The 20,202-nt window shown below is 43.6% G+C and overlaps 1 protein-coding gene across 3 annotated transcripts in view; it reads left to right on the forward strand.

Annotated features, from left to right (window-relative positions):
• The window catches only part of sclt1 (sodium channel and clathrin linker 1), a 144,666-nt gene that overhangs the window by 70,077 nt on the left and 54,387 nt on the right, over positions 1-20,202 (forward strand). For all 3 annotated transcript variants that reach the window (XM_038792512.1, XM_038792513.1, XM_038792514.1), the window contains 4 exons: positions 1,009-1,100; positions 13,513-13,690; positions 16,414-16,512; positions 18,806-18,877. In XM_038792512.1, coding sequence (XP_038648440.1) covers positions 1,009-1,100; positions 13,513-13,690; positions 16,414-16,512; positions 18,806-18,877 — 441 coding nt within the window. The remainder of the gene's footprint in view (positions 1-1,008; positions 1,101-13,512; positions 13,691-16,413; positions 16,513-18,805; positions 18,878-20,202) is intronic.

Below are 20,202 nucleotides of genomic sequence, written 5' to 3' on the forward strand. Positions count from 1 at the left end.
CAGTCCAATGCCAGCTTCTCCATCAAAAAAAAAGGTATACCTTTGTTCTGCCATTAACACATTCTGATCTCTTAATGTGTTACTATCAGCACCCTTCTCAGCCATGATCACCACATTCCCTTTGTCTTTTTGTCCACAACATCTTTGTCAATCTCTCCCCAGCTTCCACCTATCACTGGCTTTCTATCCAGCCCTACTGTTCCACCCCCCCCCCCCCCCCCACCCATGCACACACGTATAAATCTCATCCTATCTCTCCAGCTCTGATGAAGAGTCATCCAGACTCGAAACGTTAACTCTGTTCTCTCTCCAGATACTGTCAGACCTGCTGATAATTTCCAGCATTTTCTATTTTTGTTTCAAATTCCAGAATCCGCTGTAATTTGCTTTTATTTTTGATTACACCTTTTTCAGATGGTAATTTGCACTCCAGTAGATGCTGCATTCTAAATTTCCATAGAGCAACTGCATTTACTTTCCATTTTTTCGCTCCTTCCACTTTTTCGCTCCTTTCACTTGTTCCCTTGCTGTAACCATCTGTTATTTCCAACCAAGAGCTATACATACGTCTGCAGTGTGCAAATAGACACATGCAACTTGTGTTCACAATTTTAAATAAAAAAAGCACTGCATGTGCTTATTTGTATGCATTTGGTGGAATGCTCACCAATGTAAATGGATCGTCTCCACTATTCTGCCAATGCAGGTGTGATTACTGAGCTTGAGTTTTAGCTTTGTCACCTCAGCATAAACTAAAATCTGATTGAAATTTATTGGTGGCCCCAAAAACCACATTTCAGTTCATGCTCTATCAACCAGTGTAGACCTGCATGACAGTTTAGATTGGAGGTTTCAAGTATTAGTGCTAATGGGAGGAAACAGCTACTTGTTTTGTTTCCTGTATTACATGTTGTGATTATAATTAATAACTACACATAACAAAGAGACTTACACTCTTGTTAAAAATAATTGTGCTTATCTCAGAACTGTGCGGCTTTCTCATTATAGATGGAGGATGCTGCAGCTGCACTCGGGAGAGAGGAAGCGTCAGACAAACGATTACAGCAGTTACAATCTGCTATAACTCAGTTCGAAGCCAGGTATTACCTTGCAATAAAACATTCTTTTTTTAATATAAATTTAGAATACCCAATTCATTTTTTCCAATTAAGTGGTAATAATCAGAGTATCCACCCCCCCCCCCCTCCCCGTACATTGGTACTGAGGGCAGGATATCCTGTTTCTCCAACACAAAATGAGTGTTTGTACCATTTGGCCTTGTATATATTTTTTACTGTTTTAATAAAAAGATATGGCCAATCCATCTACCTTGCACATCTTTGGGGCGAAACCCACGCAAACATGGGGAGAATGTGTAAACTCCACACGGACAGTGTCCCAGAGGCGGGATCGAACCTGGGACCTCAGCAATGCTAACCACTGTGCCAACGTGCTACCCCAATAAAACATTCTTTAACACTGCGCCGAGGACCCGGGTTCGATTCCGGACCCAGGTCACTGTTTGTGTGGATTTTGCACATTTTCCCTGTGTCTGCAAGGGTCTCAGCCCTACAACCCAAAAAGATGAGCAGAGTACGTGAATTGGCCATGCTAAATTGCCCATTAATTGGAAATAATGAATTAAATGCTCTATACATTTATTTTAAAATAAACATTCTTTAGCATTCAATTTCTGCCCCGAAGTTTGCAAGCCCATTTTTCATCTAGAGACTTTGTTAAAAAGTATTCAGAATTAAATACATTTTACTTTGGAGGGCAGCACGGTAGCATTGTGGATAGCACAATTGCTTCACAGCGCCAGGGTCCCAGGTTCGATTCTGGCTTGGATCACTGTCTGTGCGGAGTCTGCGCATCCTCCCCGTGTGTGTGGGTTTCCTCCGGGTGCTCCGGTTTCCTCCCACAGCCCAAAGATGTGCAGGTTGGTGGATTGGCCATGATAAATTGCCCTTCCAAAATTGCCCTTAAGTGTTGGGTGGGGTTACTGGGTTATGGGGATAAGGTGTTGACCTTGGGTAGGGTGCTCTTTCCAAGAGCCGGTGCAGACTCGATGGGCCAAATGGCCTCCTGCACTGTAAATTCTATAATAATTCTTTGATTTTATAGCCAGCATTGGGGTCCACGCTAAACAAGCATCTATTTTTCCAAATGTAAATGGACAGAAACCCTTGCATTGCCGCTGAATACAATAAGTCAAGGATAACATTCAAATTAGCATAGAACAAATTGAGAGTTCAGCATGTGGAGAATGATGGGCCAAATCCGCAGGTATCAGGTTAACGATGCCAAAATACAATCACCAGTTCTCAGCTTATTGAACCTTGCTATTTTCAGGCCTGCTAATTATTTCAAACATAGGCAAGTCATTTTTGAATGGTGCTTTAAAACCTGGACATGGCCTACAGTTAAGGCCAAACTGAAATTATAATAGAGTACATTAACCATGGTGATAATAGAGGGGCAGACAGAAACCAAGTGAATTAAATGTTTCTTTAATACTACGCAAGCTTGAAAGCCATCACGGGTGTTTTAGAATGGAAATTCTTTGACCCACGTTATTGAACGCTGGGACTATTTTATGTTAATCGCCACATCAGATTCTTCACTGGATTACTAACAACAGGTCATTTGATGCGGTCGGGAAAGTCAATTACTCCATGTCACTCAAGCCTATGTATCAGCTTCTAATGATTAGTTACAGCATATGGTCGGTTAATAATTTGCCATCTACCTTCTTCAGAAGGGACTTGGCATTTTTGAAAATCATGGTAATAATTCTGTACCAAACAGCAACATTAAAATAAAGTAACCCAATAGCATTAAATAAATGTTTATGTAGTAAGATTGATATCTGTATCTTAGAAAATCAGTTTTAAAATTAGATGTTTTGCAAGACCCAAAGATTAACAAAACCTTTGGAGTGGCATTACAAACATTGTTTAGAGGAGTGTCCTGTGGCACCTCAGAAGCATCATACAACGTTTTAAATTCATGTTTGCATTTGTTTTTAAGATGTTAATGCCAGGTGATCTGACTTAGAACATAGGCAGCTGCACTGAAAATTGTGCTTTCCCAAGCTAAAGGCTCACAAAATTCAAATAGAGTAAAGCAACCAGTAAGAAGTGTAAACCAGGTGGACACTGGGATGATGCGAGCACATAATGGGTCACGTGGCGGTAGTACGAGCAGACACACAGCATGTAAACACTGCTCAGAGTTAACAAGAAACCTTTATTGTTCCAAGTCCTTGATCGCCAGTCATTGTAACCCAGCACTTCTATATGGTGTCAGGCGTTGGCAGAATGGCACAGGGACTTTTCTGCATTTACCCACTCGCGTTCAATGAAAACATTGCGGACAACTAGGCAAAATTTTGAAAAAGAATGCAGAATCTACTGCGGTGCCGGCCTACCAGTCAAATCGAAGAAGGTGCAAGTGTAATCTTGTTTAAAATTAGTGGGCCCCAGTGCCATCAAGAAACTTGAATCTTTTCTTTGCCAAATAAAGATCTTTTCCAAATGAAGGAAGAGAAAGAGGACCCTGAGATATTGCTTGAAAAGTTTGAGCACATTTGCATGCCAATAAAGAACATCACATTGGATAGATACTCATTAATACTACCAGCTACAACTCTAAAAATCATAGCAAAAGAATGTGTGTTTCGCACCTTCCCCCATGAGCTTGTGAGAGACCATATTGTGTGAGGGGTCCATAGTGATCATCTCCGCATGCGGTTTCTTCGCAATAACGATCTAACATTGTAGTCAGCCATTGGCATCTGTATGCTGAATGAAGAATCAAATAAAAACAGCAGAGAGTTAAGGCAAAGAAGAAAGAAAATTACAACACAGGAACAGGCCTTTCGGCCCTCGCAGCCTGCGCCAATCCAGATCCTTTATCTAAACCTGTCACCTATTTTCCAAGGAACTACTTCCCTCTGTTCCCCGCCCGTTCATATATCTGTCTAGATGCATCTTAAATGATGCTATCATGCCCGCCTCTACCACCTCCGCTGGCAAAGAGTTCCAGGCACTCACCACCCTCTGCGTAAAAAAACTTTCTACACACATCTCCCTTAAACTTTCCCCCCCTCACCTTGAAATCATGACCCCTTGTAATTGACACCCCCCACTCTTGGAAAAAGCTTGTTGCTATCCACCCTGGCCGTACCACTCATAATTTTGTAGACCTCAATCAGGTCTCCCCTCAACCTCCGTCCTTCCAATGAAAACAATCCTAATCTACTCGACCTTTTCTTCATAGCTAGCACCCTCCATACCAGGCAACATCCTGGTGAGCCTCCTCTGCACCCTCTCTAAAGCATCCAAATCCTTCTGGTAACGTGGCGACCAGAACTGCATGCAGTATTCCAAATGTGGCCGAACCAAAGTCCTATACAACTGTAAAATGACCTGCCAACTCTTGTACTCAGTACCCCGTCCGATGAAGGCAAGCATGCTGTATCCCTATCGACCTGCATTGCCACCTTCAGGGTACAATGGTCCTGAACTCCCAGATCTCTCGATACATCAATTTTCCCCAGGACTCTTCCATTGACCGTATAGTCCGCTCTTGAATTTGATCTTCCAAAATGCATCAGCTCGCATTTGCCTGGATTGAACTCCATCTGCCATTTCTCTTCCCAACTCTCCAATCTATCTATATTTTGCTGTATTCTCTGACAGTCCCCCTCGCTACCTGCAACTCCACCAATCTTAGTATCATCTGCAAACATGCTAATCAGACCACCTACAGCTTTGTCCAGATCATTTATGTATATCACAAACAACAGTGGTCCGAGCACGGATCCATGTGGAACACCACTAGTCCCCTTTCTCCATTTTGAGACACTCCCTTCCACCACTACTCTCTGTCTCCTGTTGCCCAGCCAGTTCTTTATCCATCTAGCTAGTACACCCTGAACCCCATGCGACTTCACTTTTTCCATCAACCTGCCATGGGAAACATTATCAAACGCCTTACTGAAGTCCATGTATATGACATCTACAGCCCTTCCCTCATCAATTAACTTTGTCACTTCCTCAAAGAATTCTATTAGGTTTGTAAGACACGACCTTCCCTGCACAAAACCATGCTGCCTATCACTGATAAGTCTATTTTCTTCCAAATGTGAGTAGATCTTATCCCTCAGTACCTTTTCCAACGGTTTGCCTACCACTGACGTCAAGCTCACAGGTCTAGAATTCCCTGGATTATCCCTGCTGCCCTTCTTAAACAAACGGACAACATTAGCAATTCTCCAGTCCTCTGGGTCCTCACCGGTGCTCAAGGATGCTGCAAAAATATCTGTTAAGGCCCTATCTATTTCGTCTCTCGCTTCCCTCAGTAACCTGAGATAGATCCCAAACGGACCTGGGGACTTGTCCACCTTAATGCCTTTTAGAATACCCAAAACTTCCCGCTTCCTTATGCCGACTTGACCTAAGTATTTAAACATTCATCCCTAACCTCAACATCCGTCATGTCCCTTTACTGCAGTGGTGGCTGCAGTAAAGAAAGATGGCATGGTCAGCTTTTGGATCGACCCAGTTTATCTAAACAAGGCATTGCTCAAACCCGTCACCCTTGAGGACAATTGAACAAGTTATAGCTGACATGACCAATACCAAATCTTTCAGCATCCTGGATGCAAAATGCAGGTCCCGGAAAATCCTGCTGTGTGAAGAATCCTCAAAACGCACTACATTCATTTCTCTGGTAGGCACATACCATTTTCTCCACTTGTCCTATGACTTCACCAGTGGCAATGAGGTCTTCCAACGGTGCATGGAGCAATTCTTTGCATTTCAACACTGCAAAATCATCGTCTATGACATCCTGGCCTGAGGTTGTACAACGCAAGAATGCAGTGCATTCCTTTGTTTAGTCGATGACAGAATTAGCACTATACAATTGAAGCTCAGTGCTGCTAAATGCAGATTCAGGGGCCCGCCAACCACATTCCCTACGTGAATCACTTACTCACAGCTGATGGTGTGAACCCAGATTAAAATATGACCGGTTATATGATAAATGTCCATCCCCAAGATAATGTGCTTCTTTGGGATGACACATTATCTTTCCAAGTTCACTCCTTGCTATAATGAGGTCACTTGACCTCTTCGTCAGCTCCTCCACCAACATGTTGAATGGTGTTGGCAGGAGCATCACACTGCTGCATTCAATAAACTCAAACAGGCAGTCTTAGCCCTCTGATGCTGTAATACTTTGACTTTCGAGCACCAATACTCTTACCAACAAATGCCTCGCAGCACAGACTTGCTGCAGTCTGTCATAGAATTGACAGTGCAGAAGGAGGCCATTCACCCCATTAAGACTGCACCGGCCCTTGGAAAGAGCACCCTACCCAAGCCCACCCTTCCCATAACCCAGTAACCCCACCCAACCTTTTTTGGACACTAAGGGCAATTTATCATGGCCAATCCACCTTACCTGCACATCTTTTGGAAAGTGGGAGAAAACCGGAGCACCCAGAGGAAACCCACGCAGAGACGGGGAGAACGTGCAGACTGCGCACAGACAGTGACCCAAGCCTGGAATCGAACCTGGGACCCTGGAGCTGTGAATCAGCTGTGCTAATCACTGTGTTACCATGTTGCCCTCCCTGTGCTACCGTGTTGCCCGTCTGCATCCAGAATGGCAGACCAATAGCTTTTGCATTAAGGGGCCACACTAACACTGAGACTCGTTATGCCAAGATTGACGAGGAACTCCTTGTCCTAATTTCACTTGTGAGAAATTCAATGACTTCACATATGGTTGTCCCCCAAGTATTAAAACTGGACAACAACCGTTCATAACTATTCTTAAAAAGTCTCTTCACACTGCATCTGCACGGTTGCAGCACATGATGCTCAAGCAGCAACACGACACCTCGGTGTCATCTACAAATGCAGTAAGGAGCTGTACCTGGCTGATTGCCTTCCTGCCCCCCACTGACCCGGCAGTTTGTGAGGGCGATATCGCCATCATGACTATGGAATCGTTTTCTCCTCGCTGCTGGTTTAGCACAGTGGGCTGAACAGCTGGCTTGTAAAGCAGAACAAGACCAGCAGCGCGGGTTCAATTCCCATACCAGCCTCCCCGAACAGGCGCCAGAGTGCGGCAACTAGAGGCTTTTCACAGTAACTTCATTTGAAGCCTACTTGTGACAATAAGCGATTTTCAAATCCAGTAACTTAAAGATACCCTACAGACTGATCTCGCATGCAGACAGCTTCACAATGTCATCATGAAAGGCTGGCTTGAGTCCTTGAGGAAGCTTCGCCACAAGCTCCGCACATTCTTCTCCGTGAGAGATGAACTAACCATACTAGACTGAGACTGCGTGGCCAGCGATTCTTCATTCCCTCTCTCACTGAAGAGGTACTACACCTAGCAGCTCCACCAGGGCACCCAGGGCGGGAAGCAACCAGATACAGGGCTAAGGAATCCCTATACCGGCCCTCTATGCATAAAGACATGGAGAGGGAAGTATCCAGGTGTGCACTATGCAACGTACTCGGGCCGCATCGAGCCAAAGAGCCACTGCACCTACAGGATGGTGCAGTGGTTAGCACTGCTGCCTCACAGCACCAGGGACCTTGGCTCGATTCCGGATTGAGTGATTGTCTTTATGGAGTTTGCACATTCTTCCCGTGTCTGCATGGTTTCCTCCAAATTTGCTGGTTTCCTCCCATAGTCCAAAGATGTGCAGGTTAGATGGATTGGCCATGATCAATGCACGGGCTGGAGAATGGGCCGAGGTAGTGTTTTCGTTTGGAAGGTCGGTGCAAACTTGATGGGCCGAATGGCCTCCTGCACTGTAGGGATTCTAGGAGGTCCCTAACCTCCCATGACCACTCATAACGAGTGACATCTTCAAATGGAATGGTGTACAGCACTGGATCCTAGTCGACTCCTACTCAGAAATTCAAACTCGACCACCTGCCAAGAATAATCAAGCTCAGAGGTAAATTTGCCTCATATGGCATCCCTCGGAGGATAATGATGGACAATGCCCACCAGTTTGTCTCCAGTGAGTTGAGGAACTTCGCACGCACGTGGGACTTTGAGCACATTACGAATAGCACCCTGTACCCACAGTCCATTGGCCCGGCAGAACGGGCAGTACACTCAGTCATGCACCTACTTGAGAAATGTGCCCAAACCGCACTGATTACTATGCTGCACTCCTCAACCTATGAAATGTGCCAAGACAGAATCTGCCCTTGTCAGCACAGCAACTGTTCACCAGGACCACGATCCCCATTGCCAAGAACCACTTGCAGCCAAACGTCGAAACCTACATGAGTGGCGCCCTCACTTCTCAAGTATCTACCCCCAAACTCCACAAACTAGAGGCCGTAAGGAGTCGTTACTAAAGGAAACAGCTGGCGAAACTGTTAAAAGGAATCCGGGTCAAAATAAACAAGGACAAGGAACATAGCCAATGTAAAACAAGGGATAAATCTACAAAATCAATCATGAGAGCAAAACAATAGATCAAAAGAGATACAACTGTAAGGAGAAGAATATGAGGCTCAAGTTTGGTACCAGTTAAGCGAACCTTAAATGTTTGGGAACCAGATGTTGAAAGTCAAACCGACAATGTACCAGGTACTGCAATGTTTACTGCAACCGGTTAGCTTGACCTCCTTGGTAGAGAAGTTGCTTGAATTAATCATGATTTGATTTATTATTGTCACATGTATTCGTATACAGTGAAAAGTATTGTTTCTTCAATGCTGTACAAACAATGCATACCGTACATAAGGAAGGAGAGACTGCAGAATATAATGTTACAGTTATAGCAAGGTGTAGAGAAAAGATCACCTTAATACAAGGTAGGTCCATTCAAAAGTCTGATGGCAGTAGGGAAGAAGCTGTTCTTGAGTCGGTTGTTACGTGACCTCAAACTTTGGTGTCTTTTCCCGACGGAAGAAGGTGGAAGAGAGTATGTCCAGGGTGCGTGGGGTCCTTAATTATGCTGGCTGACTTTCTGAGGCAGCGGGATTTATAGATAGAGTCAATGGATGGGAGGCTGGTTTGTGTGATGGACTGGGCTACATTCACAACATTTTGTAGTTTCCTGCAGTCTTGGGTAGAGCAGGCTCCATACCAAGCTGTGATACAACCAGAAAGAATGCTTTCTATGGTGTATCTGTAGAAGTTGGTGAGGGTCGTAGCTGACATGCCAAATTTCCTCAGTCTTCTGAGAAAGTAGAGTCGTTCTTAACTATAGTGTCAGCAAGCACGGTGGCCTAGTGGTTAGCACAACCGCCTCACGGCGCTGAGGTCCCGGCTCTGGGTCACTGTCCGTGTGGAGTTTGCACGTTCTCCCCGTGTCTGCGTGGGTTTCGCCCCCACAACCCAAAAATGTGCAGGGTAGGTGGATTGGCCATGCTAAATTGCCCCTTAATTGGAAAAAATAATTGGCTAATCTAAATTTATAAAAAAAAAAACTATAGTGTCAGCATGGGGGGACCAAGACAGGTTGTTGGTGATCTGTACACCTAACTGAACATTTCGACAGACAAAGCTCAATCCACCATTGTCAGCAAGGTTTTATGAGAGGTAAGTCATGCTTGACAAACTCATTGAGGACGTAACCAGCAAGGAACCTGTGGATGGGATGTATCTGGACTTCCAAGAGGCATTTGATAAGGTGCCGCAGAAGGTGAGATCGCAGGGGATTGGAAGTCGAGTACGAGATTGGATTGAGGATTGGCTGACTGACAGAAAGCAGAGGGTCGGGATAAATGGGTCCTTCTCTGGCTATAACTAGTGGAGTGCCGCAGGGGTTAGTCCTTGGACCTCAACTGTTTGCAATTTATATAAATGATCTTCAAGCAGGGACAGTGTAATCTAGCAAAAGTTTGGGATGATACTAACAGGTGGGAAAGCAGGCAATGAAGAGGAGATAAAGATTTTACAGATGGATATAGATAGGCTAGGAAATTGAGCCAAAATTTAGCAGATGGCGTTTAATGTAAAAAGTGTGAGATTATCAATTTTTGCTGAAAAAATAGAAATGCAAATTATTACCTAAATGGAAAGCAGATTCAAGATGCGACTGGGCAGAGGGATCTGGGTGTCTTTGTTCATGAATCACAAAAGGTCAGTATGCAGGGACGGCATGTAATTATTATGGGCCAGTTTTTAGAGAACACCAAAGTATATTATGGAGTTCACCTGACCCACAACGTTTAATAGATTTTGGTTATGGGGAGCAGATGGGCCCACTTTACAGGTGTGATGCAACAGAGATCTAAAGTATGTTTAAACAAAAATAATGTTTATTCTATGAATCCAGTTAACATTTTATAAACACACAGTAAATATCTTACCAACTACCAACACTGATAACCCCCCCCAACAAAAGATACAGTACTCTATAGGTAACCCTTAGTAACTTTCCTAACAAAATCCATAAGTCAAAGACCCTTTTTAACAAAGACAGTAGGTTTGATTTCCTTACAGATACAGGTATTACTTTGAAATCATCAAGTGATCTGTCGACAATCTTTAGCATGCAGAGAGAGAGGCCAAAATACACCTCCTTGGGTTGAATGCAGCTCTCCAACTGAAAACGAAATTAAAACTCAGTGCCAAAAACAGCTTCCAGCTCAAAAGGAAAGTAAAACGCAGAGCCGGAGCCCAGCTCCATCCACACACTGACATCACTGCAGCCACTTGAGAAGACAAACATTTCTTAAAGTGACATTCCCATGACATAATTCAAAAGGCAAATGGAATGTTGTCGTTTATTGCAAAAGGACTGAAGTATAAAAGTAGTGAAATGTTGTTGCAATTGTATAGGGTGTTGGTGAGACCACATCGGGAGTATTGTGTCCAGTTTTCATCTTATTTGAGGAAGGATGTGGTGGCATTGGAGGCAGTTCAGAGGAGGTTTCTGACATGAAAGAGTTGATATATAGAACATAGAACAGTACAGCACAGAACAGGCCCTTCGGCCCTCAATGTTGTGCCGAGCCATGATCACCCTACTCAAACCCACGTATCCACCCTATACCCGTAACCCAACAACCCCCCCCCCTTAACCTTACTTTTATTAGGACACTACGGGCAATTTAGCATGGCCAATCCACCTAACCCGCACATCTTTGGACTGTGGGAGGAAACTGGAGCACCCGGAGGAAACCCACGCACACAGGGGGAGGACGTGCAGACTCCACACAGACAGTGACCCAGCCAGGAATCGAACCTGGGACCCTGGAGCTGTGAAGCATTTATGCTAACCACCATGCTACCCTGCTGCCCTATGAGGAGTGATTGAACAGTTTGGGCTTATACTTGGAGTTTAGAAGGATGAAAGGGGATCTGATCGAGGTGTATACATTACTAAGTGGAATTGATAAAGTAAACGTGGACCAAATGTTGCCCCATATGGGGTAATCTAGAACAAAAGTTAACGGATATAGATTGAGAGACGGTAGATTTAGAAGTGAGATGAGGAACTACTGCTCGCAGAGGATGGTGAATTTGTGGAACTCTCTGCCCCATAGTGCGTTGTACTCTGAGTCATTTAATGTTTTCAAGAATGAGATAGATATATTTTTGATTTGTAAAAAAACTGGTGAAAGGGATATGGGGAACAGGCAGGGAGGTGGATTTGAGATGAGGAAGAGATCAGCCATGATCTGATTGAATGGCGGAGCAGGGCCTACTTCTGCTCCTAATTCCTATGTTCACTAAGTCAAAGCAAATAAGTCCTAGGTTAGGCCATTCAGAGGTGATGTCAGGATTTCTTTTTTCACGTGAAGTGTAGTGGAAATCTAGCATTCTCTCCTTCATGAAGCTGTTGCAGATAGTTCAATTGAAACTTTCATCACTAAGCTTGATAGCTTTCTGCAAGTCAGGGATATTCAGTTACAGAACCAAAAATGATTTAGTTAAATGGTGGAACAGGTTGAAGGGACTAAATGACCTACGCCAGTTCCTATGTTGTCATTGATTAATTTTACATGTAAATATATTTCAATGTTCAGTTAAAAATCAAACATTTTATAACTCCATTCATAATCTACTTTTTTGTAGTACTCTTCTATGTGCACATGATACATTTTCTTTGTCATGCTTTCTTGATTCAAACTACTCTGTGACTGAGAGACTCTCTCTCTCTCTCTCTCTCTCTCTCTGTTTCTCTCTCCCACTATCTTTCTCTCTGGTAGTCCCTCGAAGCACGGAGAATGCTTGTCAGAGTACATCCCAGGGCAAGATCCTGTATGTGGAATCTTTTAACATATGGCGGCTGTTACACTGCAGCTAGCACACGGTTATGGTTGACCAACAGGCTCTTACCACCTGCCACAGGCATATTGGGAGGACTTACAGGTTGATAATCAATCAGTTTGGGCACTTTGTGAACCAACCTTTCCATGGCCATCAAGTCCCAAAGTGGACTTCAAACCCAGAGCTTTCTGGCTTAGAGGTAGGGACGCTACCATTACATCAAAAGGTCTCCCTACTGATCCATCTGCAAGTATTTTGTGTTTGTGAAAATTAAAGTTTCAAATGGGCTGATTGTGCTCTGAAAAGTGCAGATTTATACTTGCATAGGAACTACATCTGATAGTTTTACAAAACGCCCATCAACTTGAAACAGATATCAGATCGATTGATTATTTCTGGCATTTTCTGCTATTTATATTTGAGATTTCCAGGATTGGTTGTGTTTTGCTTTTCTGTTCGATTTAGTTTTGGTGTAAATGTTCAAATTCCCTTTACTCGTAATTACAAGATTTTTGTGTAGCATGTCTCATTCTCACACCACACTTTTATAATTACATTTTTTTATAGTGATATTGAAGTGATCGTTGTTGGTACTGTAACTTCTGTGAGATTGAGAATCACAACTGACACAATTTTACCACAAATCCAACTGTGTTATTGCCAAAAATTAATGTTGAATGATTGATTTAAAACATGGTTACACCCGTGGCAACACGGTGGCGCAGTGGGTTAGCACTGTGGCCTCACGGCGCCGAGGTACCAGGTTCGATTCCGGCTCTGGGTCACTCTCCGTCTGGAGTTTGCATATTCTCTCTGTGTTTGCGTGGGTTTCGCCCGCACAACTAAAAAATGTGCAAGCTAATGGATTGGCCATGCTAAATTGCCCCTTAAATGGAAAAAATGAATTGGGTATTCGAAATTTTTTTAAAAACATAGTTACTCCCTAGTTAGTCATACTAGAATAGGTTGACTGCAAGTGGATTGGATCCACTCTGAGGAGAACTGAATGGCTTCCAACAGGACTTCCTCTATTGGTGGTTTCGCTCCCAATGTCGCTCTCAATTTTATACTTTTCCTGCATGACAACGGCTCAATTTCTCTGAGCCACTCGAATGATCGGTTTGGCTGCATGATAACCTGTTCCAAGAATTGTTAATTCCTTTCCACAGCAAATTTGAACAAACCTTAAAACATACAAGTCTTACATTATTTTATGGATTTTAATGATTGTGTTTGCAGGCTGCGTGTAGCTGCACAAGAATCTGAACAGTTGCGAAAAGAGAGAATTTGTTTTGAGGTACAAATTGGTGAACTTCAGGAAAAATGTGCAAAGATGGAAGAAGAGAAATACGAGGCAGTGGCCAAGGTTCGAGACAGCATGCAACTGCTTGAAGAAGCAAACTTGCATAAAGACCAGGTAAGATTGCACATTAGGTTATTTTTTAGGGTTGCAAAGGAAATGCTAGCAGAGAGGCTGTTTCTTAGGAAAGCAAAGGTAGCTTTAAGGTATTTATATTTGTATTGGTGAACATTATAAATCAGACATAGTTTTAAATTAGTTTAATCTAATGTTTCTGTGCCTGGAAAGGTAAAACCTATAGCTAGATTCATGCTGGACAAAGGTGTTTGTATGTGTGAGGATTGGTTAAGTTCCGACTGTGTTTCTATTGCATTTGGAGAGGGTTATGGCGTGATGAACAAAGAAACCTGTCAGTGGTTGCTTGGCAACTGGGGCCCAAAATGTAGAGCAACTTGTAAGTTTTAGTTAGCTCATTTGATTGTAGTTGAAGTTCAGTAGTGAGAGAGAAGACAGCTCTCACAGCTCTGTTGGAAGCACTTGGCTTAGAAGGCTAGATAGGGAACATATCTCTCAGATTTGCTGGAAGAAAAGCCATGCCATGGTGTAATGATTAAGAAAACAATAGCAGTGATACGGGGCGTGATTTAATGGCCGTGTTGCATTTGAGTGAGAGTGCGAAGAGGCTGTTAAATCGGAAGAGACCAAAATAGAGAATCGTGTTGGCCGCTAATCTGTTTGTGATCTAACCAGCCGGCTCACCTGTGCCTGTAGCCTTTGGTACTCCTCCAATCATCTATGCACCTGCTGGAAGGTCGTTGACTACCCCATCTGAATCTCACAGCCATACCCTAATGTCTGCATCAGCTCCGGGTAAACCTGGTCCAGAGGCTTGGCATCTGATGGGGTGCTGGGATCCAGCAGGCCTCCAACTGCTGTCTCGCCTGGATGTTCCTGCCTCCACCTGATGTGCATCAGCAACTGTGTGGTGCTCACCAGAATGTGCCCCAGAAGGCAGTCCACTACTGTTGACAACTGAGATGAGCATTTCTATGCTGATTGAGGGTGGGGAGGATAGCTGTGAAGCTTTGAAAGTGGCATCCTTGGAGCTTCTCTGAGGCAGGAAAGGGACCATTCGGAATAGGCCTTGCCATCGGATGGAGATCCTGCGGGAGAATGGACATGTAGTTAGTGGAAGGGATGGGCAATCTGTATGGCATTAACAACTCATCTGGGTGGGGGCCTGTGGATCCTCATTTTTGTGTAGTATGCCAATCTCTACGTTGGTTACAGTTCTATCCTTGGCCATCCCCGCGACCTCCAGGGCCCATTCCTCGTAGGGGGTGAGGACTATGATGTCCGGTACCCCACTGTCTTGGCCCTCTCCTGTCTGTTGTGGGCCAACTTCAGCGGGAACACAAAGGGGGCATCGATAGCCACACTGTTCGGTCTACCCGGGGGGGGGGAGCTTTGGGGAAGTGGTCCGCAAGGGGTGGGGAGATGTGGGCGGCACTGTTGGACATGGGTGGACTGGGGCACGCTGGCAGTGCCAGGTGCAGACTTGGGGGGACGGGAGGTGCAGGCAGGGCAGGGGTCCGGTGGCAACTCACCTGTCCAGCCCAGTGGAGGTCGTTGATCATGAAGAACTGAGCGCTGGTCCTCCTGGTCACACTCACCGAGCTGGCGACCGTTGTCACTTCCTCCAGGCGGCACTGCCTGTCCTGTGGCTGACGTTCCATGACGTTCGGGGAACAGGGCATTCCTTCTAGTGCAGGTCAGCATCCCCGAATTGTGGGCCTGGGTTTCTCAGCCACCTGGCTGCAAGCTGAGTGGGGTTGGCTGTGCAGGATCGGTTTAAGTGCTGCTCTTGTTTGTTGCCGGGGCGCTGGTAAGCGCAGACCCAGCGAATCAGCTGGCGGGATCATCATTTGCGACGTGAAGCCTGTGGGGCCTCATTAAGTGGACCAATTAACGTTTTATAGAGGTGGCAGCTTCGCCGGTCCAAGCGTCAGGAAGTTTGTGGCAGTTCCCGCTCACTACCACACTTAAAAAAGTTTTGTTTAAATCGTGCCCAAGAAGAGCAGCTAGTTAAGGAAAGTAATAGTTAAACAGCGAGTTGCGAAATAGAGAGAAGTTTCCAAGAAGTCAGAGGTTAAAGATACTAAAACAGAGAGTTGTTCAGCAAAGTCTGCCTGAGCTGAGAAGAAGGATAGCAGAAATATATCTGAAGTGATTTTCATGTTTGTGAGATTTTTCTACAACCTGTGGAATGCGAGTTGAAGTAAGTATGGAAATCAGTGGCTGAATCTCGGACAATAAATATCAATCAATTCTGGCCTCTTGTGCATCCCAAAATATAATTTCTGCACCATTGATGGCTGAGCTTCCAGTTGCCTCGGCCCCAAGCTTTGGAATTACTTCCCTGCAACGTTCTGCTTCTTGACTCCCTTTCCTCCTTTAAGACACTTCTGAAAACCTATCTCGGACCAAGCTTTTGGTCACCCCATCTAATATCTCTTTATGTGGCTCTGTGTCATACTTTTATAATGTTCTTCTGAAATACTTTGGGGTATTTCATTATGTTAAAGATCCTATATAAATATAAGTAGTTGCTGTCTTTTCACTTTATTTTAGCATACATTTGTTTCTGCTTACTTTTTTTTGAGTTAGTAAAGAATTATCACTATTCTTAATTCACATTTAGTACTGTAATTCAGATGTATCCATTAACAGAGGTTGCAAATGATCTTGTTTATATGTCACTCAGCCAGACGATCAGAAATAACTTCACTAAAGTAACTCATTTTGATGATTTGCTTTTTCCATTTTCCCCAAACCCTCAGGTTTTACTGCGTGAAAAGCAAAAGGATGAAGAAGTGGTAAAAATGAAGGAAGCCATGGTTCAGCTTGTTCAAGAAGCTGCTATTCGAACAAGAAAGGAGGTTGAAATAGATAAGCTGCTATGCATCTTAAAGTATTATTCTAAATTCGGCATGTGGAGCAAATGTAATGTTCAGCATAGAAGCAATATTTTCAGTTAAACCAAGCGGCAGCAAAGAAATGTCCCAAGCACTTTGATACCTTAAAATAACTGTTTGACAGCTTTGTTTTTCACGGTTTGCTATTTTTCAAGAATTGTACCTTGCCTTGCCAGTGGTGTTGAAAGCCATGTGTTAGAAGGTATATATTTCATCACAGCCGAGGATATATTTTTCCATTCATTATTCCTTCCTCTGTGTGGGAAAATATCTGATCAGTTTTCATTGTCTCTCAGCAGCTGCATGACTTTCTTCATGATTGTCACCCACCTAATCTGGATGGAATCAAACAAAATAGTGTAAAATATTGTTGCGTTGTAAGCATTGGCGGCAAAACCACTTTTTAGCCTGGAGTACTGGTGGGTTTTTTTTAATGCTGCTTCAAAACTCCCTTTGCTAGAAAGTCTCTGCCCACAAAACTGCCCATGCATCCAGGAGTAGCAAATTTCCACTGGTTAGGCTGACTCGGGGGATGTTCATTGCGCCAAGATTCTCAGGCACACACGACCGGTGATCACATAAATTCAACATTAATCACCCTCCTCAGTCGTGATCAGCTGTCAATTGAAGCCACTGACCAGTCTGTTTCTCCTGCTGCAGCAATTACTTCAAGTTTAATCAATTGATCTTTCCTACATACAGAGAAGACTGTGATCATTAGTCAGTTGAAGCTGCACAGGTGTGTCCTGCTCTGCTGCAGTAATTAGTTAATTGAAGACAGCAGTGACCAGCAGTCAATTGAAGCCAATTACAAAATACGACCAAGAGCATTACATCAGTCAATTGATCTGCCCTGCTCTTTTGTAAATAAATTAGTTAAAAAGATAAGCAATTCCATTCCTCTTTGTGATGCTGGAGAATGACTTGTTCCAGTAACAAATCAGTTGCAATTGAATAGGTTGATTTGTGGAAGGTTTTACATTTGAAATTATGCTAATATGTTTGCTTGGAAACTACCTTTATGGAACTAGTGCAGTGTCCAACGCATTGAGGACATTTTGCTGTTAGCGCCCACTAATGGAAACTCCAAATGCAAGCAATGAATGCAAACCATTCTGACAGACTGCACCACTCACCAGTCTAACTGATGTGTCCTTTAATATTTGGCTCAAAAATATAACTTGTTGAGTTTAGTTAACAAATCATATTCTAGAGTTTAATTGATTGCTTAGATTTCACTTACGTTATTTGAAATGAACTGAGCACTTGCAGAGATTAAACCTTCCTGATTTTAGAGTCATAGAGGACTACAGCACAGAAAAGGCCCATCGGCCCATCACGTCTGTGCCGGTCAAAACAATTACCTAACTATCTAATCCCATTTTCCAGCACTTGGCTTGTATGCCTTGGAATTGCAAGTACACATCTAAGTACCTCATAAATGTTATTAGGGTCTCTGCTTCCACCACCCTTTCAGGCAGTGAGTTCCAGACTCTTCCCACCACCCTCTCAGTGAGAAAAAAACTTCCCTCACATCTCCTCTTAAACCTCCTACCCCTTATCTGATCCCTTCACCAAGGGAAAAAAGTTTCTTCCTGTCTACTTTATCTGTGCCCCTCTTAATTTTATACATCCCAATCATGTCCCTCCCCAGCCTTTTCTGTGCTGTAGTCCTCTTGAATCACCTCTGTTCCAAGGGGAACAACCCCAGTCAATTTTCTTTATAACTAAAGCTCTACAACTCAGGAAACATCCAGGTAAATCTCCTCTGCACCCTTTCCAGTGTTGTCACATCCCTCCAATAACATGGATTCCAGAACTGCACACAGTGCTCTAGCTGTGCCTGACGAATGACAATTCTAGCATATCCTCCCTGCTCTTAAACTCTAGGCCTCAGCTAATAAAGACCAGTATACCACATGCCTTCTTAACCACTTTACCCACCTGCCCTGCTACCTTAAGGGATCGGAGTACATACACACCAAGGTCCCGCTGATCCTCGGTGCTTCCCAGGGTCCTGCCGTTCTCCATGTATTCCCTTGCCCTCTTTGACCTGCCCATGTGCATCACCTCACGCACATCCGGATTGAATTCCATTTGCCTCTGACCTGCCCGTCCATATCCTCCTATAATCTAAGGCTATCCTCCTCTATTTACCACCCCATTAATTTTTGTATCATCCGCGAACTTACTTTTTAAGAAGATTAAATTGCATGAATGTAATATGAACATGATTTTGCATTTTTTCCCCTTGTAGGTTGAAAATGTTCGGAAGCACAGCAATATACAGATTGCTCGTTTAGTCGAAGAACTGTCTGATATGCAGATGGTATGTGAGCCAATCTGGTATTCAGAAACAATAAATTGAGGCAAAAGCTGCTGTCATTGATCCAATATGGATGCAATTGCTAATTTATCTCGAGCATAAGCATTCACCAGCTGAAGCTCATTGGTTCAGATTCAATGATGAAAAATATATTAAGTAGTGTTATTTTCCAGTAACAACTTGCATTCACATAGCACATTTCATGTAGAAAAGCACCCTAAGGCACTTCATTCACCCTTCAGAGAAAAGTGGATGCTAAAATATAGATGGAGACATTCGGACAGTGACCAAAAATTTAACCATGGGTGTGTTTAAAAGATGCTTTTAAATTAAAAGAGGAATTGGCAGAATTAGCTTCTGATTTAGAAGAAGTTCAGAGATGGTTCACTTGACTGATTCCTGGGATGACGAGATGGTCTCGCGTGGAAAGGTTGGGCCTGTAACTGTTGGATTTTAGAAGAGTGGTGATCTTTTCAAACATACAAGATCTTGAGGGGACTTGACAGAATGGATGCTGAGAGGAGGTTTCCCCTTGTGGGAGAGACCAGAACTGGGGCACACATTATAAAAATAAATAGTCTCCCATTTAAGATGAAATAAAGAGAATTTTGTTTCTGAGGGCCATGTGTCTGGAACTCACTTCCCCAGAGAGCAGCTGAGGCAGGGTCATCGAATATTTTTAAGGCAGAGGTAAATAGATTGTTGACTAACAAAGGAATCAAAGGTATGGGGGAGGCAGGAAAGTGGCGTTGAGGACACAATGGATCAGCCATGATCTTATTTAACAATGGCGCAAACTATGGGGCCGAAAGGCCTACTCCTCCTAATTAGTATGTTCATATGGCAGAGCACTTTAGGGAATGAATTACAGAGTATAAATTACAGAGTACGGCTCCTAGAGGTGAAAAGCATGGTTTATCAATGGAGAGGTGATTGGAGGAAGGAAACGTGGCCGTAGTCAGAAGGACAAAGTATTCAAGGGTGTGCAGGATCAGGGTCATAATGCTGCAGGATGCTAGATAATCAAATCTGGAAGGAGCGGAATGTGTGTGTGTGTGTTCACTTTAAATTTTAGTCATGAGATTTAAATCTGAAAAAGCACAGTTCCAACTTGAGATTGTGGAAGAATTTATAAGGAAGAATATTTTAAATTTGAGACATAGTGGGGACTAACAGTCCTGTAGGTCGGTGAGGATGTCAGCAATGGTGAGCACGATGGTGCAGGAGAGGATACAGGCAGCAAATCTTTGGATGAAATGAAATGGCATTGCAATAGTTAAGTCTAGAGATTTCAGAGACAGATTTGTTTCGGTAGGTGTCAATGCAGA

Source organism: Scyliorhinus canicula, chromosome 3 (genome assembly GCF_902713615.1).
Source record: "Scyliorhinus canicula chromosome 3, sScyCan1.1, whole genome shotgun sequence".
In the NCBI taxonomy this organism is placed as follows: Eukaryota; Metazoa; Chordata; class Chondrichthyes; order Carcharhiniformes; family Scyliorhinidae; genus Scyliorhinus; species Scyliorhinus canicula.